Source organism: Callorhinchus milii, unplaced genomic scaffold (assembly GCF_018977255.1).
Source record: "Callorhinchus milii isolate IMCB2004 unplaced genomic scaffold, IMCB_Cmil_1.0 Scaffold5, whole genome shotgun sequence".
NCBI classification, from domain to species: domain Eukaryota; kingdom Metazoa; phylum Chordata; class Chondrichthyes; order Chimaeriformes; family Callorhinchidae; genus Callorhinchus; species Callorhinchus milii.
Genome location: NW_024704746.1, coordinates 55,104,296 through 55,125,537, shown reverse-complemented (window position 1 = coordinate 55,125,537; position 21,242 = coordinate 55,104,296). Strand labels below are relative to the sequence as shown.

General features: G+C 42.1%; 1 protein-coding gene across 1 annotated transcript in view; it reads left to right on the top strand.

Annotated features, from left to right (window-relative positions):
* Positions 1-20,991, top strand: part of LOC103190727 (laminin subunit beta-1) — an 80,686-nt gene extending 59,695 nt beyond the window's left edge. Inside the window, 11 exon segments of the mRNA XM_042335440.1 lie at positions 360-729; positions 1,880-2,031; positions 2,034-2,063; positions 3,516-3,757; positions 6,776-6,979; positions 7,638-7,782; positions 8,230-8,437; positions 10,032-10,173; positions 13,377-13,553; positions 15,847-16,006; positions 18,982-20,991. Of these exon segments, the coding sequence (XP_042191374.1) occupies positions 360-729; positions 1,880-2,031; positions 2,034-2,063; positions 3,516-3,757; positions 6,776-6,979; positions 7,638-7,782; positions 8,230-8,437; positions 10,032-10,173; positions 13,377-13,553; positions 15,847-16,006; positions 18,982-19,118 (1,967 nt within the window). The 3' untranslated portion in view covers positions 19,119-20,991.
* Positions 20,992-21,242: the final 251 nt, after the last annotated feature.

Here is a 21,242-nt window from a genome sequence, read left to right as displayed (position 1 = left end):
GCATTTAAATGGTACTTCCATGAAAGTTAATTTCTCAAACTGTCTAACCATTATGAAGAGCAAGTAATTGTAAGTTTTAACATTTATTAAATGAACATTAATATAACTGGATTATAGAGTAATTTGGCATTTTTTTTATTTACTGAACTATTGAACAATGTTAAACAGAATCCTCACAAGAGTTTGGTCATCAAATTGTCAAATTAGTAAACGTTTCAGGATTTCAGTATCTCTAAATTTTACTTTTGAAATGTGATTGTTTGGTCCATAAAAATAAAACTTGCCCACAGTGGGTACTTTTGAGTAAGTTAATTTCCTTTACATTGTGTATACATTTATTTAGTCACTTTTTTTTTTAGAGTGTGACTGCAATGAAGATGGAATTGAAACACAGCAGTGTAACCAAACAACTGGTCAGTGCATCTGTCGGGAAGGGATCGCAGGTGCTCGATGCAATCAGTGTGCACGAGGGTATTCTGGTACATTCCCTCATTGTGAATCATGTCATGCTTGCTTCAGTGTCTGGGATAAAAGTATTCAAGAACTGTCCACTCGGACAACTCAACTTGTTGCACAGGCCAACACAATCAAATCCAGCGGCATTGTTGGTCCCTACCAAGAAACCGTTAACACCATACAGAAAAAGGTTAATGATATTCAAAACCTGCTCACTCAAAATCCAGCCACTGAACCACTTAACAATATTGGGGACCTTCTGGAAGAAGCAAAGTAAGTAAACTGAAAGCAGATTAACTTCCTCTCTCAATCATTATCTGTACCAAAACCTGGTTAAGCTTTTTGTGACAGTATGATGGTCTGGATCACCATTCTTGCTAATACAACAAACAACTTGCACTTATAAAGTGCCCTCCACGCAGGGTAGCGTCTCAGAGCACTTAACAGTGGCGGAGCCTGATTAGGTGATGATCCTGAAGAGAATTACATTGATAATGACAACTTGAATTCTTAAGAACTATCATGATGAAAAGAAACCTTTCCTTTATTCTAGCATAGGTGATTTGCACCAAAGCTGTGGAAGTCCATCTTTCTCTCTTCCTCAAGTCCTGTAGCTCAGTGGTTAGAGCACTCGCTTTGCAAGCGAGAAACCTGGGTTCAATTCCCGGCAGGGCGAAACCTTGGGCAAGTTTCCTTACTCAACACGCCTGATAATAATTGCTCAAAAAAAAAAAAAAATTGGTCATTTTCAATCCACGACTGTTTGTGGGACACTGCTGTGTGCAATTGACTGCCGCGTTTTTTGTCCACAAATATACAGTCAATTCACTTTACAGTCTATTCTGTGAAGCGCTTTGAGACGTCGAGAAGATGTGAAAAGCGCTATATCAAATGGAAGGATTATTTGTTTATTCCTCCTTCTCCTCCTTGTTTTAGATATATGGCCTCCTGATATGAGAATGACCAGCCTTTGTCTGGATGCTATGTCTAATTACTTATTGTGAACCTGGAAAACTTTCTTGAGATATGTTGCCTTTCTTCAGTTTTGTACTCTACATAGATAGTTCAGATCTGTGTTATGAAAGAAGACCTAAAATCAGCTAAGAAATTGAGTTCAGATTGTGAGGGCTATTCCTTGAAACAGCTCAAGAGACTGGCAAGAGGCTGCTCAGATCCTTCAGTACTTTAGCATTCTACTCCAGCTCTGGATGTAAAACTGACTATCCAATGTTGTATCATTTAGCACTGAAACAAAATAAATATGTCAAAACCAGGCAAATGCATTGACCCAGTTTCTTATTGCAGGATTTTTTTCAACTGTGTGTTGAGAACAATGCTGCTGGATTTCCATATGTTTTGGCAGCTGTATAGCTGTCCCTCTCTTGTATTAAACTAGATTAAGCCTTTAAGCTGTTGATTACAGGAAGAAAATCAAGGATCTTACAGACAAGGTGAATTGGATTGAATCTGAAATCGCAGCAACTGAGGAACAAAATAATATAACTGACAAAGAACTGAATACCCTTCAAATTGATGCAGAGAGTTTAAAAACAGTGGTGAATGAGCTTGCTGAACATTTGAGTACGTTAAAAACTCTGATGTCCATGGTGAGTACCTGACTGTCTTTGAAAGGCAAATGATTAAAATGTCTGTCGCTAACAAACTTGAAGTTAATGCGGTTATAATTGGAAATTTGAAAAAGATTCATTTATAAGGACTCCTTTCACACAACAAACTCCACTTCTGCCATTCTGGAACAGAGTCCCTGTAGGTTGACAAGTGTTACTTGTAACCAACCAGAAGGAGGCCTCATTTGTGATTCTTTCTTAATGAGACGGTATGCCAGCATTACTCACTCTTTTGTTCCTCTGAATCAGAAGATTGTGAGATCAAGTCACACATCAGGACTCTGCAGCTCGCGTACTGTCCCGCACCAGGCTTTGCGACCACATCACTCCCACCCTCGCTCGCCTCCACTGGCTCCCCATCCCCCAGAGGATTGAATTCAAGATTCAAATTCCTCACCTACAAGGCTATTCACGGCCTTGCTTCCTCCTACCTCTCCGACCTACTATCCCCCTACGTCCATTCCTCTGGCTCCGGTCTGCTCCACATCCCCCGCCCCAACCGCCCTACCATCGGTGGCCGGGCCTTCAGCCTCTCAGCCCCTCGGCTCTGGAACTCCATCCCCCAGTGCCTTCGCCTTGTTTCCTCCCTTTCCTCCTTCAAGGCCGGTCTCAAGACCTTTCTCTTTGACCGTGCCTTCAGCTCCCCTCTCGACTCTCTACCCCCTCCTCGCTCCCTCCCTTCCCTCCCCTCACCCTGACCATTTCCCCCCTCCTCGGGTCCTGACCCAACTGTCCAGTGCCTTGGGACGTCCTCCCGACGTGAAAGGCGCTCTATAAATGCAATCTTCTTGTTTGAACTTGTTGTTTACGCTGAAACTCCAGTGTGTTGCATTGTCACTGTCCTTTGGATGAACTGATAAACTGAGATCCCATTTTCCTGTTCAGGAAAAGATCCCATGGCATGTTTTATAAAGAGAAGCAAGTTTATTCTGGTGTCCTAGCCAAAACGCTGCAGACTATTGGTCATTGCTGTGTGCAAATTAGCTGATGTGTTTGCCAAGAATGCAATCACTACACTTCACAGTAAATCATGTGCAGCACTTAAATGTTTCAATATCGCAATAAGCTACTGTATCAAATGCAAGGATTTTTAAGGTAGCTCCAAACCCTGAAATAATGTAGTCCAACGAGTAAACAAAAGTGCTAAGCAGATAATAAATGTTCACATGTCAGGCAGCTCCAGATCCGCAAGTCAGTTCACAGCTCCTAATTGAATTGTCACAGGATGGTATATGGCCCACATTATAATAACCACCAGAGCTGTCTTAGTTCATGTGGAGATGGGGTCCAGATATAATAAAACAATCTTCGTAAGACCAAGACAATGCTGCCGTTTCTATTAGGAGAACTTCATATTTCATTTTTTATATCTTATAGATACCCTAAACTAATGGAATTAATGCGTAAATTCATATTTTCATGCTGTTGCAGGAGCTTTGGACAGTGTTCAGAAATTCTTTGAACAGTCTCTTGAGGCTGAAGAGAAAGTAAATGCTTCTACCACTGATCCGGATAATTTGGTGCTGGAATCCACTGCTGTTCGACAAACGGTGGAGGATATGATTTCAGAACATAAGGATCACTTTGAGGAGCAACAAAAAGAACATTCAAGTAGTCTAGAAGAACTCGCTGGGAAATTGCAAAGCTTAGACCTCTCACCATTAAATGAAAAGGTGCAATTTTCCTTTATTCAGAGTTGGATGCAAACTGGTACAATTGGATTTTTTTTATATAGTCCACTCAAAAATAGGGTATCTTAGTGGCATTGTAGAATGATGCTTTGCAGTATTGATATCTAAATATAGCCTTATTAAGTGTCAGTTAGTCAAAGTTTGTAGCAATCTTAAGTAAGTATGACCTGGGCCATTAGAAGGGTGTGGAAATATTTGCCAAAAATTGCATGGGAGATTTGTCAAATTTTGCGGAAAATTGTGGGACATGATTGGTGCTATTGAGGTACATTTTACTGCCAACCTACATTTTTTCACTGCATTCATAAAAATGAAACATGAGGAAATAACACATATTAGTGTTGCAAAACAAATTATTAATTTGTTTTTTTAACAAAAACTGGGTGGCCCTTTTTTTTGGGGGGGGAGACACCAGCGCAGCCCCTCACGGACACACACATAGCTCGCACCCGCACTCATGGACACACACACAGCTCGCACCCGCACTCATGGACACACACACAGCTCGCACACACATTCATGGACACACACACAGCTCGCACACGCACTCATGGACACACACAGCTCGCACACGCACTCATGGACACACACAGCTCGCACACGCACTCATGGACACACATACAGCTTGCACACGTACTCATGGACACACACACACAGCTCGCACACGCACTCATGGACACACACACACTCGCGGACACAGAGCTTGAGAGGCACGCGCTCGCGGACACAGAGTGAGAGGCTCGCGGACACGGAGTGAGAGGCACGCGCTCGCGGACACAGGGAGTGAGAGGCACGCGCTCACGGACACATAGGAAGACATCACACACACTCACAGAGAATGAGAGACTCACACACACAGACAGAGAGAGAGTGAGAGAGAGACAGACAATTATAACAGCTGTGCTTCTGAGTGGAGTGAAGTGTAGCGTCGGGTAAACAGCGCTGAGGCCCAGGGCCTAGCACACTGTGTGTACAGGGTGTTTGTAGCAGAGGAGAGCATTTGTAGCAGATTGTACAGAAAACGTGCGCCCACACTTCTCTATTGGCCCAACCTATGAGTCAAAAGAGACTTTGAATTCATAGTCTAAGGCTAACACTCCAGTCTGATACGGGGCAAGTGCTGCACTGAGTGGAGATGGTTGAAGCAGGGAATGTTGATTCTTTCAAACACAGAATAGACAGTTTTTTTATTTTTAGAAAATCACATTATGGGTAGTTTGTACATAGGTAGTTTGGGACATATGTCAATGGACTGCCAGGAAGATGGAAGGTGAATCAGATGGACCTTGGTCTTTTTTGTCTAGCACTTCTTATAGGAATTAGGAGCAGGAGTAGGCCATTCGGCTCCTCAAGCCTGCCCCACCATTCAATGAGATCATGGCTGATCTTCTAACCTAACTCCATCTGCCCGCCTTATCCCCATATCCCTTAATCCCTCTATCCTTTAGAAATCTATCGATCTCAATCTTGAATATGTTCAAGGACTGAGCATCCATACCCTTCTGGGGTAGAGAATTCCATAAGTTCACTACCCTCTGAGTGAAGAAGTGTTTCCTCAACTCTAGTCGAAAAGGCTGATCCTTAATCGTAAGACTGTGAACCCTGGTTATAGATTCTCCTACCAGGGGAAACAGTCTCACACTGTCTACTCTGTCAAGCCCCATAAGAATCTTATATGTTTCTGTAAGATCACCCCTAATTCTTCTATGTTCTAGAGAATATAGGCCTAGTATACTCAACCTATCCTCATAGGTCAAACACCTCATCCCAGGAACTAACCTAGTGAATCTACGCTGCACCCCCTCTAAGGCGAGTATGTCCTTTCTTAAATAAGGAGACCCAAACTGTACACAATATTCTAGGTGCGGTCTCACCAAGGCCTTATACAACTGCAGCAACACATCCCTACTCTTGTACTCTAACCCTTTTGCAATAATCGCCTACATGCCATTAGCCTTCCTAGTTGCTTGCTGTACCTGCAAACTAACGTTTAGTGACTGGTATACAAGGACACCCAAATCCTTCTGAACACTAACACTACCTAGGTGAAAAACTTCACACTTCCTCACATTATATTCCATCTGCCACCTTCTTGCCCACTCACCTAGCTTATCTATATCCCTTTGCAGCAACAACAACAACTTGGATTTATATAGTGCCCTCCATGCCGGACGGCGTCTCAGAGTGCTTTGCAATCTTTTTGTGTCATCCTCAGAGCTTGCTCTCCCACCTAACTTGGTATCATCCTCAAATTTAGATATTTTAAGTTCTATGTCCCCGTCTAAATGATTGATATAGATTGTAAATAGTTGAGGCCCAAGGACTGATCCTTGTGGCATTCCACTAGTCACATCCTGCCAGTCTGAGAAGGACCAGTTTATCCCTATTCTCTGATTTCTTCTCATTAGCCACTCTTCGATCCATGCTAATATATTCCCTTTAATTCCATGGACCCTAATCTTGTGTAGCAGCCTTTTATGTGGCACCTTGTCAAATGCCCTCTGAAAATCTAAATACACTACATCTACTGTTTCCCCCATCTAACCTGCTAGTTACATCCTCAAAGAACTCTAAAAGATTTGTTAAGCATGACTTCCCTTTTGTAAAGCCATGTTGACTCTGCCTAATCATATTCTTAAGTTCTTATTGCTGCTTGTGCCATCGGTTGGGACATTCAACTAAGATTCTGGCTACCTGTTCAGGTGATGTTAAAGATCCCATAACTCAGTTGTGTAGAAGGGATTGTGGGTCTCAGATGAAAACCATTGAAAAGGGAAAAAAATATAGTTTTAAGTTAATTTTTAGGCCGACTCTTGTCACTCCTGACTTTGTCTTCTCTAGTATTAGGTCATTAGTGGAGACCTCCATTTGCTTTTTACCTTAATTTTAAAAATCTTGTGCCCAAGTCACAGGTATAGTCATCTCTTTACAGAAAAAAATCCACTTTTTGCAGTATATAAGTTGTTTAAACTGACTATAATAATGGATTGTTTTGTCCAGATTTGTGGAAGTCCAACAGGGGTTTCTTGTACTGAGACACAGTGTGGAGGTGCAAATTGCCGAGCTGATGATGGCACTAGGAAGTGTGGAGGAACTGGTTGTGATGGACTGCTAACGTTGGCCCATGAAGCCTGGCAGAATTCCATGGATTTTGACACTCAGATCTTAAGTGCTTTAGCAGAAGTGGATCTACTTTCTAAAATGGTAAGTCCCAGTGCAAATCAAATTTGCATAAGGTTTATCATTCAAACTTCCACCATATGCACCAAACTCTGCATATCCATTGTCCAGTCTTCATTTGTCTCCCACAGTTTTTTCTATGAGTGTACTTTGGTATGATGATGTTTAAAGACCTCCACAGTCTTGTTCCCCCCTACCACTGTGACCTCCTGAGCCCCTACCATCCTGCTCGCTCCCTCCGCTCAGTGGACTCCAGCTTCACGTCCCCCGCCTTGCTCGCCCCACTATTGGCAGGGGAGCCTTCTGCCACTCTGCCCCCACCCTCTGGAACTCCATTCTGCAGTTGCCCTGCCTCGCCACCTCCCTTGCCACCTTCAAGACCCATCTCAAGACCCTCCTCTTCGACCATGCTTTCGATCTCTCTGCTTCCCACCCTCCCCAACCCCAACCCCCAGCTCGGATCCGTAACTCTGTCTGTCCAGTGCCTTGGGATGTCCTCCCGATGAGAAAGGCACTTTCCAAATGCAATTTTGTTGTTGTTTGGAGGTTGGACCAAAGAGAGGGAATAGTAAGCGGTCTACATTTGGTATAATCATCTTCAGTCTTTGAATAAGAAGACAACTTGATTTGTCATTAAATTAGTCATATTCTTCTTCTTATTATTATTATTCTATCCCTCCAGGTTGCAGAAGCTAAAGTTAAAGCTGATGAAGCAAAACTAAATGCTCAAGAGGTCCTGTTAAAAACCAATAATACAAAAGAGAAAGTGGACAAGAGCAATGAAGATTTGAGGAATCTTATCAAACAAATCAGGGAATTTCTCACTCGTAAGATTGCAATTTTTTGTTATTCTATATTGAAGGGAGTTTATTCATTGTGTAATTAACAAAAATCATTTTGATGTGAATAATTCAGATTTTTCTTGATGTTCTGCTACGGCTATACTTCCAAACGGGAAATTATGTGATCAGTTTTATCACAACCTGCTTGGTATCAAAGAGTGGCTGACATATTCTTAATCATCAGTAAATGAGCCTTTCAACGTAAAGAGATACAACTGAATATGAGGGCATCATGGATCAGAGCTAAATTTTGGACTTGTCATTGATGAACATTGATCTAGTTAATTCTTGCTTTCGTAACTGTACTAAATTAGTTACTCTGTGTAATCGTGTACTAGTTTATTACATTAGTCTTGTGTTAATTTGGGTCCTAAGAATCCAAAGCGCCATTTTTTAGATAATTGACAGATAGGAAGTTCTTTTTCTCTGCAGAGGACGGTGCTGATCTGGAGAGCATTGAGGCCGTTGCCAATGAAGTATTGCAATTAGAAATGCCAACCAGTCCTCAACAGCTTCAGGATCTGACCAATGATATTCGCGTCCGTGTCCAGAGTCTTTCAGAGGTGGAGGTTATCTTAAACCAGAGCGCAGCAGACATTGAACGGGCAGAAGCCCTGCTTGACGAAGCAAGGAAATCGAGGTATTAGCTATTCCTTGTTTAACTAACTTGTTTGTATTCATTAGTTGCATTTATTCACTTATTGTACCTCAGTCAGAGTTGGAAAATTCAATCCTTGTCTGCAACAAAAATAATTGTAGCTAATGTGTTAACTTTTTTTCCTTTGAAAAAAATATACAGCAATTCCCGAAGAGGGACAAATTATGATATTTAAGTGAGGAATTTATATTGCAGGGAAAGTGAGTGTATTTTTCTATACGGTGAAAGCTGATTAATGTGGACGCATCACTCCCCCCCCCTCCCGCTCCCCGTCTCCCCCCCCGCTCCCCGTCTCCCCCCCCGTCTCCCCCTCTGCACCCCGTCTCCCCACTCTCCGTCTCCCCCCCCCGCTCTCCTTCTCTCCCCCCGCTCTCCGTCTCCCCCCCCCCCACCGCCTGCCCGTTTCACCCCTCCGCTCGCCCCCGCCTCTCCCCCACCGCCCCTGCCTCTCTCCCCTCCCCCGCCTCTCTCCCCCCCGCTCCCCATTTCCCCCCGCTCTCTGCACTCCCTTCTCTGCACTCCTCTCTCTGCGCCACGCCCCCTCCATGTTCCCTCCCACCGTCTGTCCCAATCAGCCACGTGGGTCACTAATTGCAGCGGCAGCAGCCGGCGGGCGGTTGCTAAGGATGTGGTTGGTAAGAGACGCGCTTGCCTTCCTGACAGACTGCAGCAACAGCCAGTATTATTTCCATTCTCCGCGTTGCGTCCTACCAACCAGCAGCTCCTGCTACTGCCATAGGAAAATGTTCACCAGGGAGGGAGGGAGGGAGTGGTAGTTGGAATGTTAGGAAATAATAATAATCCTTGCATTTGATATAGCACCTTATCAAGTTGTCCATTGAGTTGTCTCAAAGAGCTTCACAGAATATACTGTAAAGTGAAGGCACTGTATATTTTATGGGCAAAACGCGCCAGCCAGTTGGGCACAGCAGTGTCCCATAGACAGTTACGGATTGAGTGACAGCATTATTATTGCTTTATTTATTTTTGAAGGGATTATTATTCTAGGAAAAGTGATCCGCCAATTTACTAACATCTAGGTTCCTACTTACTGCTAGGTGAATAGAGGGTGTGGAGTAAGGAAACTTGCCCAAGGTTTCGCCCTCCCGGGAATCGAACCCAGATCCTCTCGCTTGCGAGGCAAGTGCTCTAACCACTGGGCTACAGGGCTCCAAATTGTTGACCTTTCTCAAATAGGGAATCCAGCCCGTAGCAGCCAAAAGTTTGGACCACCCTGAAGTACACAATTTCACCTTTAATAATCATTTATCTTTGTATTTACTTGTTCCCCTCACAGAAATTATTTCACATATAGACAGACAGACATAGTCTTTACTAAAGTCCACACAAGCAATTGCTATCCACAGAAAACAGAATGAAGCCACTCAATGAGATTCCCATGATGTAAAGAAATGTGCAGTGATTTTGTTTGAGGCTGTAAACTTTGCACTCGGATAACTATTACAAATTTTTGCACATTCTCACATTCTGACGCAATTCAAACCTTTGAATAAGATCGTTTTTCAGTGGGAGGTTACACTTGTTAAACTCTCTCAGTAATGGTTTTTTACTGTAGCATCCAAGCAACAGATGTTAAAGTCACAGCAGATCGTGTAAAGGAAGCTCTGGAGGAGGCAGAGAGGGCCCAGAACACAGCAGAAAAAGCCATCAAAACAGCAGCTGAAGACATTAAGGGAACGGAAGACCTTCTGACCTCGGTATGTCATCTAAACAAAACTCACAGAATACTAGGCTACTGGAAGTTTGTTGTACAACTGTAGGGGCTCAAATGTCCATTACCGTTGTATTTCACCTCAACCTTGTTTGTATTTTGACCTTCTCTGATTTCACTTGAAGCATTGTTATTTGCAGTTCCCATCTCAAGAAGATGGGATTTGACTGAGATAGATAGATTTCTTATTGCAAAAGAGATTAAGAGATATGGGGATAAGGCAGGGTTAGGTTATTAGCTGGAGTTAGATTAGAAGATCAGCCATGATTGAATGGCGGGGCAGGCTCGAAGGGCCGAATGGCCTACTCCTGCTCCTACATGTTATGTTATGAATCGTCTCTGTGTAAGGGGGGTTTCAGCCTTGGGTCTCTGCTCTGTTGGTAGGGGTTCTGATCCCAGATCTCTGCTGAGTGTAGTGGACTCAGCCCTGTTCTCTGGGTTATGGTATAGCTATCAATATCTGTGAATTAAATACAAAACTTATTAGGAAATAGGTGAAACATCCAGTCCTTTGAAACTTGAAAAATATTTTAGAGTAAGATGTCCAGGGACAGAACATTGAACTCACCACAACTATATACAATTATAGATTCTCCTACCAGGGGAAACAGACCCTCAGTGTCTACTTTATCCAGCCCTTTAAGAATCTTATATGTTTCAATAAGATCTTCCCTAATTCTTCTGTACTCTAGGGAATATAGCCCTAGTTTATTCAGCCTATCCTCATAGGTCAGTCCCCTCATCCCAGGAACTAGCCGAGTGAATCTACGCTGCACCCCCTCCAGGCCAGTATGTCCTTTTTTAAATAAGGAGACCAAAACTGCACACAATACTCTAGGTGCGGTCTCACCAAGGCCCTATACAGTTGCAGCAAGACTTCCTTACTCTTATACTCTAAACCTTTGCAATGAACACTAACATGCCGTTCGCCTTCTTAGTTGCTTGCTGCACCTGCAAACTAACTTTTTGAGACTGGTGTACAAGGACACCCAAATCCCTCTGAACACTAACACTATCTAATCTCTCCCCCTCTAGAAAATAATCTGTTTTTCTATTTTTCTACCTAGGTGAATAACTTCACACTTCCCCACATTAAATTCCATCTGCCACCTACTCGCCCACTCCGCTAGCCTATCTATATCCCGTTGCAATCTTTTTGCATCATCCTCAGAGCTTACTCTCCCACCGAGTTTAGTGTCATCCGCGAATTTAGATACGTTACATTCAATGTCCTCGTCTAGATCATTGATGTAAATTGTAAATAGCTGAGGCCCAAGCACTGATCCTTGTGGCACTCCACTAGTCACATCCTGCCAATTCGAGAATGACCCGTTTATCCCTACTCTCTGTTTTCTACCCGTTAGCCACTCTTCAATCCATGCTAATATGTTCCCATTAATCCCGTGGGCCTTAACCTTGTGCAATAGCCTTTTGTGTGGCACTTTGTCAAATGCCTTTTTAAAATCTAAATACACTACATCTACCGGTTCCCCCCTATCTAACCTGCTAGATACATCTTAAAAAAACTCTAAAAGATTAGTTAAGCATGACTTCCCTTTTGTAAAGCCATGTTGACTCTGCCTAATCTTGTTATGGTCTTCCAGGAATCCCATAACGACATCCTTAATTAAGGACTCAAGAATTTTCCCTACCACTGAAGTCAGACTAACTGGTCTATAGTTCCCCATCTTTTCTCTCCCACCCTTCTTAAATAGTGGTGTCACGTTTGCAATCTTCCAATCAATGGGAACCGTTCCAGAATCCAGAGAATTTTGGAAGATCAAAGACAAGCCATCCACTATCTCAGTAGCCACCTCTTTTAAAACCCTAGGATGTAGGCCATCAGGTCCAGGAGATTTATCAGTTTTAAGACCTGATAATTTACCTAAAACCATTTCTTTACTAATATTAATTCCCCCAAGTTGCTCGCTAACATTTTCTTCTTGGTTCCCCTCTATTCTTGGTAGGTTTTCAGTGTCTTCTAAGGTGAAGACAGTAGCAAAGTACTTGTTTAATGACTCTGCCATGTCTTTGTCCCCTACTATAATTCCCCCCGTCTCTGCCTGTAGCGGACCCACATTTACCTTTGACAGCCTCTTCCTCTTTATATATTTATAAAAACTCTTACAGTCTGTCTTTATGTTCTTCGCTAGTTTGCCCTCATATTCCATTTTCTCCCTCTTAATCACTTTTTGGGTTCTCCTTTGTTGATCCCTAAAGTTCTCCCAATCCTCGGGTTTACTACTCATCTTAGCTGTTTTATAGGCTTCTTCCTTTAACTTTATACTTTCTCTAACTGCTCTAGTTAGCCACGGTTGGGCCACCTTTCCCGTGGCATTCTTATTCCTCAAAGGAATACGTGCTCGCTGGGAATTTTGCACTATCTCCTTTGTCTGCCATTAATGGTCTACTGTCAAATCCTTAAGTCTAATTTCCCAGTTTATTTTGGCTAAATCCTCTCTCATACCAGCAAAATTGGCTCTTCTTAAATTTAAAACCTTTGCTTCAGACTTAACTACTTCTCTCTCTAACTTAATGCTAAATTCCATCATATTATGTTCAGCAGCAGCAAGTATTGTTTATTTTCAAATTCAGTATGACTACCCAATGCGTAGTTAAATGCAATGCATAGAGAGAATCAATTGAATGAAAATAATATCCCTCCCACATGTAGTACTGACATTGCTTACTTGTAGTTTTGCTGCTGTAAGAGTAGGAGCATCCCTAGTGGATTGAAATTCTATTTCAGTTTTCTTGAAATCCCATACATAATAATAATCCTTGCATTTGATATATCGCCTTATGTCGTTGAAACGTCTCAAAGCACATCACAGAGTATCCTGTGAAGTGAATTGACTATATATTTTGTAGGTGAAACGTGGCAGGCAAAGCATGACTGAGATACAGCAGTCGTGGGTTGAGTGACCAAATTATTATTTTTTTAAGGATCATTACTCTCCCGGAAAATGATCTGCCAATCGACTATCAATCAGGTTGCTGTTAGGCAAGCTACTTACTGCTAGGTAAACAGGCGTGTGGAGTAAGCAAACATGCCTAACGTTTTGCCTCTCCTGGGAATCAACCCTGGGGTCCTCTTGTTTGCGGTGTGAGTGCTCTAACCGCTACGCGCTACTGGACTCCACATATTGCAAACCTTTGTAAAATGGCTTTCTTTGCTATTAATCTTAGATTGAATCCGAGACAGCAGCTTCAGAACAAAGTCTCAACAACGCTAATGTGCGCTTGGCACAGATTGAAAAAGATATTGATGAGCTAAAACAAAAGACAACTAATACCACTGATTCCGCTGAAAACATTGGAAGCACGATACATAAAGTCAAGCAGGCTGCAGATGAGGCCAAACAGGTAGGTGTTGGCTGATTTTTAATGTGAATGACAATGTAAATAATATTTCAGCGAATTAAACTATTTCTACCCTATATAATTTAAAGGCCAGATTATATTAATAATGCCCTGTAAGCGATGGAAAGTCTTTTAAAAGACTAAACTTTGCAAGTCACTTGTGTTTAGTAACAACACTTTCCTTCAAAGTATTCAACTTAATCCAAACACTGCATTAAAATGTAGTTATAGATAAAATAGCTACTTGTCTACTTTGGAGCAAAATATGGACACATCGGGGACAGCTGTTTACTCTCTCAGAATTCAGTAAAATATATTTACTTGGTTTGGCTGCAAAATGCAGTTCAGTACTTTCCCACCCAGCAGGAGAGGCAGCTCTTCCTCCCTCCATTAGCTATTCCTGTGGACGGGAAGGAGACAAATTTGCAGCAGGGCTGAGATGATTGACAGCCTGAAGCTGCTTATGAATGTTTGGGCTCCACCCATTCACAAGCGGCTCGGCTGTCAATCAATCACTTGTTCTTCCATGTTCCTCGTCCCCTCACTGATTGACAGCCCAACTCCAGCCGCTTGTGAATGGCTGGACTCTGCTATCAATCGCAATTTGACTCCTCCCATCTCCATCCAGGAGCCCCTCGTGGCTGAATGTAGCCGCTGGACACAGGGAAAGCCCAAGTGAGTACATTCAGTGCGACCAGTGTGGCATTTTGCCCAGAGTAACCGGATTTTCGTCCAACACAACCAATATATTTAAGACGGCTAAGAATACAAATGAATCAGGGCCAGGCACTTTGTTCAATTTACCCACCATCCGGGGTTAATAGGTGTCCTGCAACTCCAGATTAGATTGCGGGCATGTTTAAGCAGCTATCTGTTACTATAGTTTATAGTGCCATCTTGTGGTATACTTTATAATAAATGCCATATTATAATACACTAGCTGTACCGTTGCAGCTTCGTTTGCAACGAAAGGATCCAATATGGAATGTGGATTAAAATACAGACTGACATTTCACCTTTATCTATACTCAGCTGGGAGGACTCATTGGGAGGACTTCTTTAATATATTTTCTCTCACAATCTCCGTCTCTCTCTCTCCCTTTCAGAGTCTCTCTCTGTCTCTCTTTCTCCCAGACTCTCTCTCTGTCTCTCATTCTCTCTCTCTCTGTCTGTTTCTGTGTGTTTCTTTCTCAGTCTGTGTCTCTCTGTCTTTCTTTGTCTCTCCCACAAAACACAAAGTCAGTACACTTTATAATATATTCTCTGTCTCTCAGTCTCTCTCTCTCTATCTGTCCCATGTGGAAAAACTCTAGCTCCCATGACAACCAGAAACAGGTGCCAAATATTTACTGCAGAATATAGATGTATCTCTGAATGGTGTGTGCTATCCTACTTAATTGCAGAATACAATGCCATACCTCATATTTTGGGGCTTAATTAAAGCATTGTTTAATACAGCTCATTAGCAATAGGAGATTCCCCCCCAAAAAAATGCCCAAGACCTTTCCAATGAGCTATAAATCATGTCTCTACGTCAATTGGGTATTGCGTGATTGTCAGATAACTGACAGACATTTTGTCTTTATTAGTATAGATAAATGTATTGTATTATAATAAACTTTATAACTAACTCCAGGGTGACGTGCTTGGCAATGGAATGTCGGAATTGAGCCAACTGTCTGTGACGGTCTCTAGTCTGGTTCCTGAGCCAGGCGGATTCGCAATATTCCAGGGCACTGCTGATGACAACAGCACAGCCAGCCTGGCTTGTTAGGAGGATTTGGAGGGCAGACCAGTCATTGGGGGCAGGGAGTCATTCCACTCAGCTCCTGTTAACCCTGCAAGCCAAAGCTCAAATGGGTAGGGTGGTCCTAGTTGGACAAGCAGTGGGAAAGCTTGCTGGACGGCTATCCCGTTCTAGCGGATTAGCTTCCAGCAGTATCTCAACACAGACTCTAGAGTTCCCAAGCCAACTTGTGTCTAATCCACTCTAGAATTAGGTAAGCAGGATGCCCCCCTCTTGGAATAAAGTACACATTCCATTCTAATAAACACGTTTGGAATTCTATGTAGAGGTGGGATGCATGGAACTTTGATTAGTTGGATACTCTTAAGTATGGTGATGGGTTTCCGCATGTCAGAGACAATAACTTGCATTTATATAGCGCCCCTCATGCAGGGTAGCATCCCAGAGCTTTGGCTGACCCCCAAAAAAGACAACTGGCTGACCCCCCCCAAAAAAGTCCTGTATGTTGTGAGATGTTAAGTATAATTCAAGGTGTGTTGTCTCCCTAAGGTTCTCGATACTGTGCTGAAGGAAAAATATACTGTTGTTGAAAACACAATTGCAGAAAAATCAGACATGGCTTCTGAGGCCCGAAAGAGAGCTGAGAAACTGCAGAATGAAGCTAATGAATTATTATCTCATGCTAACAGCAAACTTCAGTTACTAAAGGGTGAGTCTTACACTGCATGCCAAGTTCATTACTATGAAACAATTCCATGGACAAAAAATTAAATGTGAAAAATCTGATTCATAAATAAGCATTAACTGTAAATCATAAATTTTGCAATCTCCATGTGCAGAAAATGCAAGGATTATTAAAATCCATAAACTTCTATGTAATCTTGACTAAATTGGGACCTGGTTAAAATTGAATTAAATGTATGCAATTTTTTAACAGCATTGATTCTAATTAATGGTACTGAGCTAAAAATTCAAACTTGGGGAGGATAAGTTTGCAGGGCTATGAAGAGAGCGCGGGAGAGTGGGATTACTTTGGACAGCTCTTTTCAAAGAGCCAGCACAGACACGATGGGCTGAATGGCCTCCTTCTGTGCTGTATAATTCTATGAAATCATCTGATATTTAGGTGCAGCTTTCGGCCTCCTGGGTGTTCTACTTCCAACTCTGTTATTTGGAGACCGTAATGGTATTTGTTTTATATTTGTAGAGCAAGTGTGCAATTGATTATTACAATTGGTTATTACAAAAATCTATGTGCATCATTTTGTAATGTTCATGGCAGTTATCAGAAAGTATACAAATAAAACACTGACATCTCCAGCTGGCAATTTTTGAGCTACCAACTAGTCCCACTCCTCCAATCTTACCCCATAGCCCTGCAATTTTTTTTCCCCTTTAAGTGCCTACCTACATCTTTTTTGAAAGCTATTATCGAATCTACTTCCATCACCCTTTCACGCATTGCATTCCAGACCGTAACAACTATCTGGGTAAAAAAAATGTCTCTTCGTCTCCCCAGCCAATTTTGGATCCTTGCTGCTACTCTTCCCTTAATCCCACAGGATTCAATTTTGCTAACAAGTCTTTTACTTTATCAAACACCTTTTTTGTGCTGTACGATTCTATAATGGCATTATGTAGATAATTGGCTCCTCTTTTGCCAATTATCTTAAATCTGTGTCTTCTGGTTACCGACCCATCCACCAGAGGGAACAGTTTCTCCCTATCTACTCTATTAAAACCCTTCAGAATTATGAACACCTCTATTAAATCTCCCCTCAAACTTCTCTGCTCTAAGGAGAATAATCCCAGCCTCTCTCATCGCTCCACATAATTGTAGTCCCTAGTATCATTCTTCTAAATCTTCTCTGCACCCTCTCCAAGGCCCTGGGATCCCTCCTAAAGTATTGGATACTTTTATTGGACAATACTCCAGCTAAGGCCTAACCAGCGATTTGTAAAGGTTCAACATAACTTCCTTGCTTTTATATTCTATGCCTCCATAAAGTCAAGGATCCCATATGTTTTTTTTAACAGCTTTGTCAACTTGTCCTGCCACTTTCAAAGTTTTGTGTATGTGAACCCCCAGGTCTCTCTGTTCTGCATCTCTTTTAAAATTGTACCATTTGTCTTATATTGCCTCTCCTCATCCTCCTCCCAAAATGCATCACCTCACACTTCTCTGCAATAAAATCCATCTGCCCATGTCAGCAGTCTGTCTATATTCTCCTGCAGTCTGCTACTATCCTCCTCACTGTTTACTACATTTCCAAGTTTTGTGTCATCTGTGAATTTAAAAGTGTTGCTCTCTCTATACCCAAGTCCAGGTCATTAATATATATTAAAAAATCGTCCTAATACTGACCCCTGGAGGACACCGTTGTATTTCAGACTGGTTGTATTTCAGACTTGTATTACCTCGGTCTGCTATGTATACATTCAGTGGGCTGTAAGAGAGGGGGAAAACATCTTGAGTTCCTTCTCCTGGTGACCTGCATCTCTTGTCTAATCGTGTGCTGCATCGTCTGGCTTCAGCTGAAGGCAGTAATGGGTTTGGCTACTCCCAACGTTGAATGTTCTGCTCAACAACAACAACTTGCACTTATATGGCACCTCCATGCCGGGCGGTGTCTCAGAGAGCTTAAGAATGATGGAGCCGAAGGCTGAGCCTGGGGGAGGGGGAGGGTGACCGTAGGCGCAGTCGAAAAGGAAGGTCTTCAGGTGTGATCTGAAGATGGGGAAGGAGGGGGCGAGGCAAAGCAATTGCGGGGGGTTGGGGGGAGTTCCAACGTTTCGAGGCGTAGTGGCTGATGGCACGGCAGCTGATGGTGGAGCGGAGGATTCGGGGGACACAGAGGAGGCCAGACCCAGTAGAGAGGAGGCAGCGGGTACTGCTGGGGGAGAGAGGTTAGAGAGATGGGAGGATAGAATGGAGGGATTTAAATACTAGAGTGAGGATGCTGAAGTCGATCCTCTCTGTGGCAGGGAGCCAGTGAAGATTGGCAAGAACTGGAGTAATTAGGGCATGTAGTTTGATGCAGGTGAGAATGTGGGTGACGGAGTTTTGAATGAGCTGGATTCTGTGAATAGTGGAGGAGGGGAGACTGGCGAGGGGGCGTTAGAGTAGTCCAGCCGAGAGGTGACAAAGGCATGGACAAGGGTTTCCACAGCTTTTGGGGTGAGGTATTGTCGGAGACGGGCAATGTGGCGGAGGTGGAAGAAAGCGATGCTGGTCAGAAACCGGAATTGCGCATAGGTTCGGATAGTTTTAAGGACAGGTCAGGTAGGTTGAGGAGGTCGGAGCCAAAGAGTATGGCTTCCGTCTTGTTGATGTTTAACTGCAGGAAATTTGCGCTCATTCAGCTACTGATGTCTGACAGACAAGCTGACAGAACATCAGGGGACTGGGGGTCACTGCTGGAGGTGGAAAAGTAGAATTGAGTGTCATCCACATATGTATGGAAATTAACCCAGTTAAAGTTTAAGGTTCATGAAATTCTGAAAAACAGTGTAAACAACAGGACTCTTAAGAAACGGTTTGTGTTTTCAATGGGGAGACAGTAGATTGGGTTCTGTAAGGTTGAAATCAAATTGGCTAAAAGAAGCTTCTTCATCCAAAACCTTTCTTGTGATCCATAAGCATTCAAGAGTTGCAATCACAAACTATCATTGTGTCTTCTACAGAACTGGAAGCGAAGTATGAAGAAAACCAGAAAGCCCTTGAGGAAAAAGCAGAAATGTTAATGGGGCTGGAAAAAGAAGTTCATTCACTTCTGCAGACAATTAGCCACAGAGTTGCTATCTACAGTACTTGTCTGTAATGAATTCAACTTCAAGCTACATGGCGATTGTTTTCTTGCTATGCTACACAATTTACTAAACTAGTATTAATTTGATTCCAGGCCTTTATGTGCACCATTCTAAAATTTACACTTTTCTTTCATTAAAAAAAGTATTAAGAAAATGAGATGTGTTCCACAACATGAGTAGCTACATTTCACTGCTTTTTTTAAGCAGACCAAATTCAATAAAACAGAAATGAGCCAGAAAGTATAGCAACATCTTGTAGCCAATGACTAACTAATACATTTATTCTAAATACATTATGTATTGCAATTAAACCTGTTTGTTGAACAAAGTATTACTGTGTTTAGAAATCCCACTCCAGCGCTAGATGCTCCTTCTATTTCATATCTACAGTCTATTGACGATACCATGGGGCATGCACATTACTTTAAAATAGCATGTTTGATTTTTCAGCAAGTGTTACTCAAAAAGAGTATCATAAATACAGAAGCTGTTTAATCTGTTAGGGAAGATGGATGAAGTTGAAAGAGCTCTTCACTAGATGTGCATTTTGCACTGGACCATTTTGCTACATTTGTTTTTATTATTCCTCCCTCTCTTAAAACTGCAGTTCACATTCTTAACTCTCCCGTCCATCATTCTACCACCAACCAAATGATCTGTTTGGAACTGTCAAATTTTCTAAAATAAAAATGCATTGTATTCCTTTCTAGATAGTTAAGGTGATGATAAGGATCTGCCCAGAGTGAGTCTGTGACGGGTAACAACAAGAGCAGAGAGTGCTGTTTCTGATCATGTTTTTATATTATTAGATAATATTGATGGCCAATCCCCAGGATTTGGCATCCCTTAAACAGTGGGCAAACTAGTGGGTATTTTGGAAGATATCCTCATGTGCAGCACAGTGTAGCCTCACCAATATAATAAAATAAAAGGAAGTCTATAGCATTAGTCTTAGTCCAAACATTGCTTATCTGCTGAGCTCAATCAGTTTCAGGGTCATCTGGCTACCAAAAATGTCTACCTTTTTAAAGACACCTTAAATATACATTTTTTGTTTATTTTAAAGAGTCTTTATATGAGTTAACAGTCTCAAAAACAGGATCTATCCAGTTCCTGACATTTATAATAGGATTTATAACATTAAAAAATAATTATTGTAAAGGTTTTAATGCAGTTCACATAGTGGTTAGCTTGTATTTATTATATGGAAGGCTTACCTGGTGGGAGCGGATTGAATAGGGTAGTGAGATAATATCTGTTAAACATTGATTCTCCAGGCCTGGTGTGGGAACAACTGGAATTTCTCTGTGTCCAATCACAGGGAGAACATTATCCTCTTAGATTTTTTTTCCATAATTAGTCAACGCACAAACTTTCATTTTAAAATGCATCACTGCATCTAGTGTGGAGGTGATTATAAATTAAGATTTTAAACCAAAGAAATTGAGAGGGAAATAAAGTAAAACTATGCAAACAAAATAGCCCAGTACAACCCTACCTTTCTTGGTTTTAACTTTCAACAAATAAATGGTGGATTGCATACTTTCCATCACAAGCCCTCCTGCAAATCCACTTTTTTTTAAAAAGAATCTTGGCATTTTTCTCCCTCCATTCTCAAAGATTTTTTGTTTTATTTTAAGGATAAATTAATCCTGGGGATGTATCTTTTCAAATTCCATGAGTGCTGCCAGACTGTTCATCAATAAAGATTTTAAACCAAGTCCAGCTTTCCAGCAGAGGTTTCTGGCTAACAGTGGGTCGTGTTGAACCCTTGGTGTGGTTCTCAGACTAATGGTTGTGTTCTTATTGCCACTCTGCCAACATCAGCTAACTGAGGACCAGATGTGGGACTTTATGTAAATCAAAAATAAATGTATTAAGTCATCTGCAGCTGTGGTCTTAATCTTTGATCGGTCACCAGCTGATGGGGAAGAAACCAACAGCAGCTGAGAAAGAGCAGGGTGCAATTTGGTATCATTGGGGGGTAGAGGAATGTAGAGTGCAGTAGCAGAAAATGTGCTTTTTTTTCAACCTGCTTTTTCACGTCACTAGCTGCAGACTACAATTTTGCAGCTCATGTTTCCTGCATTAGGTTCCACAAGCCTATCACCCCATCCTTGCCTGGATCCACTGGC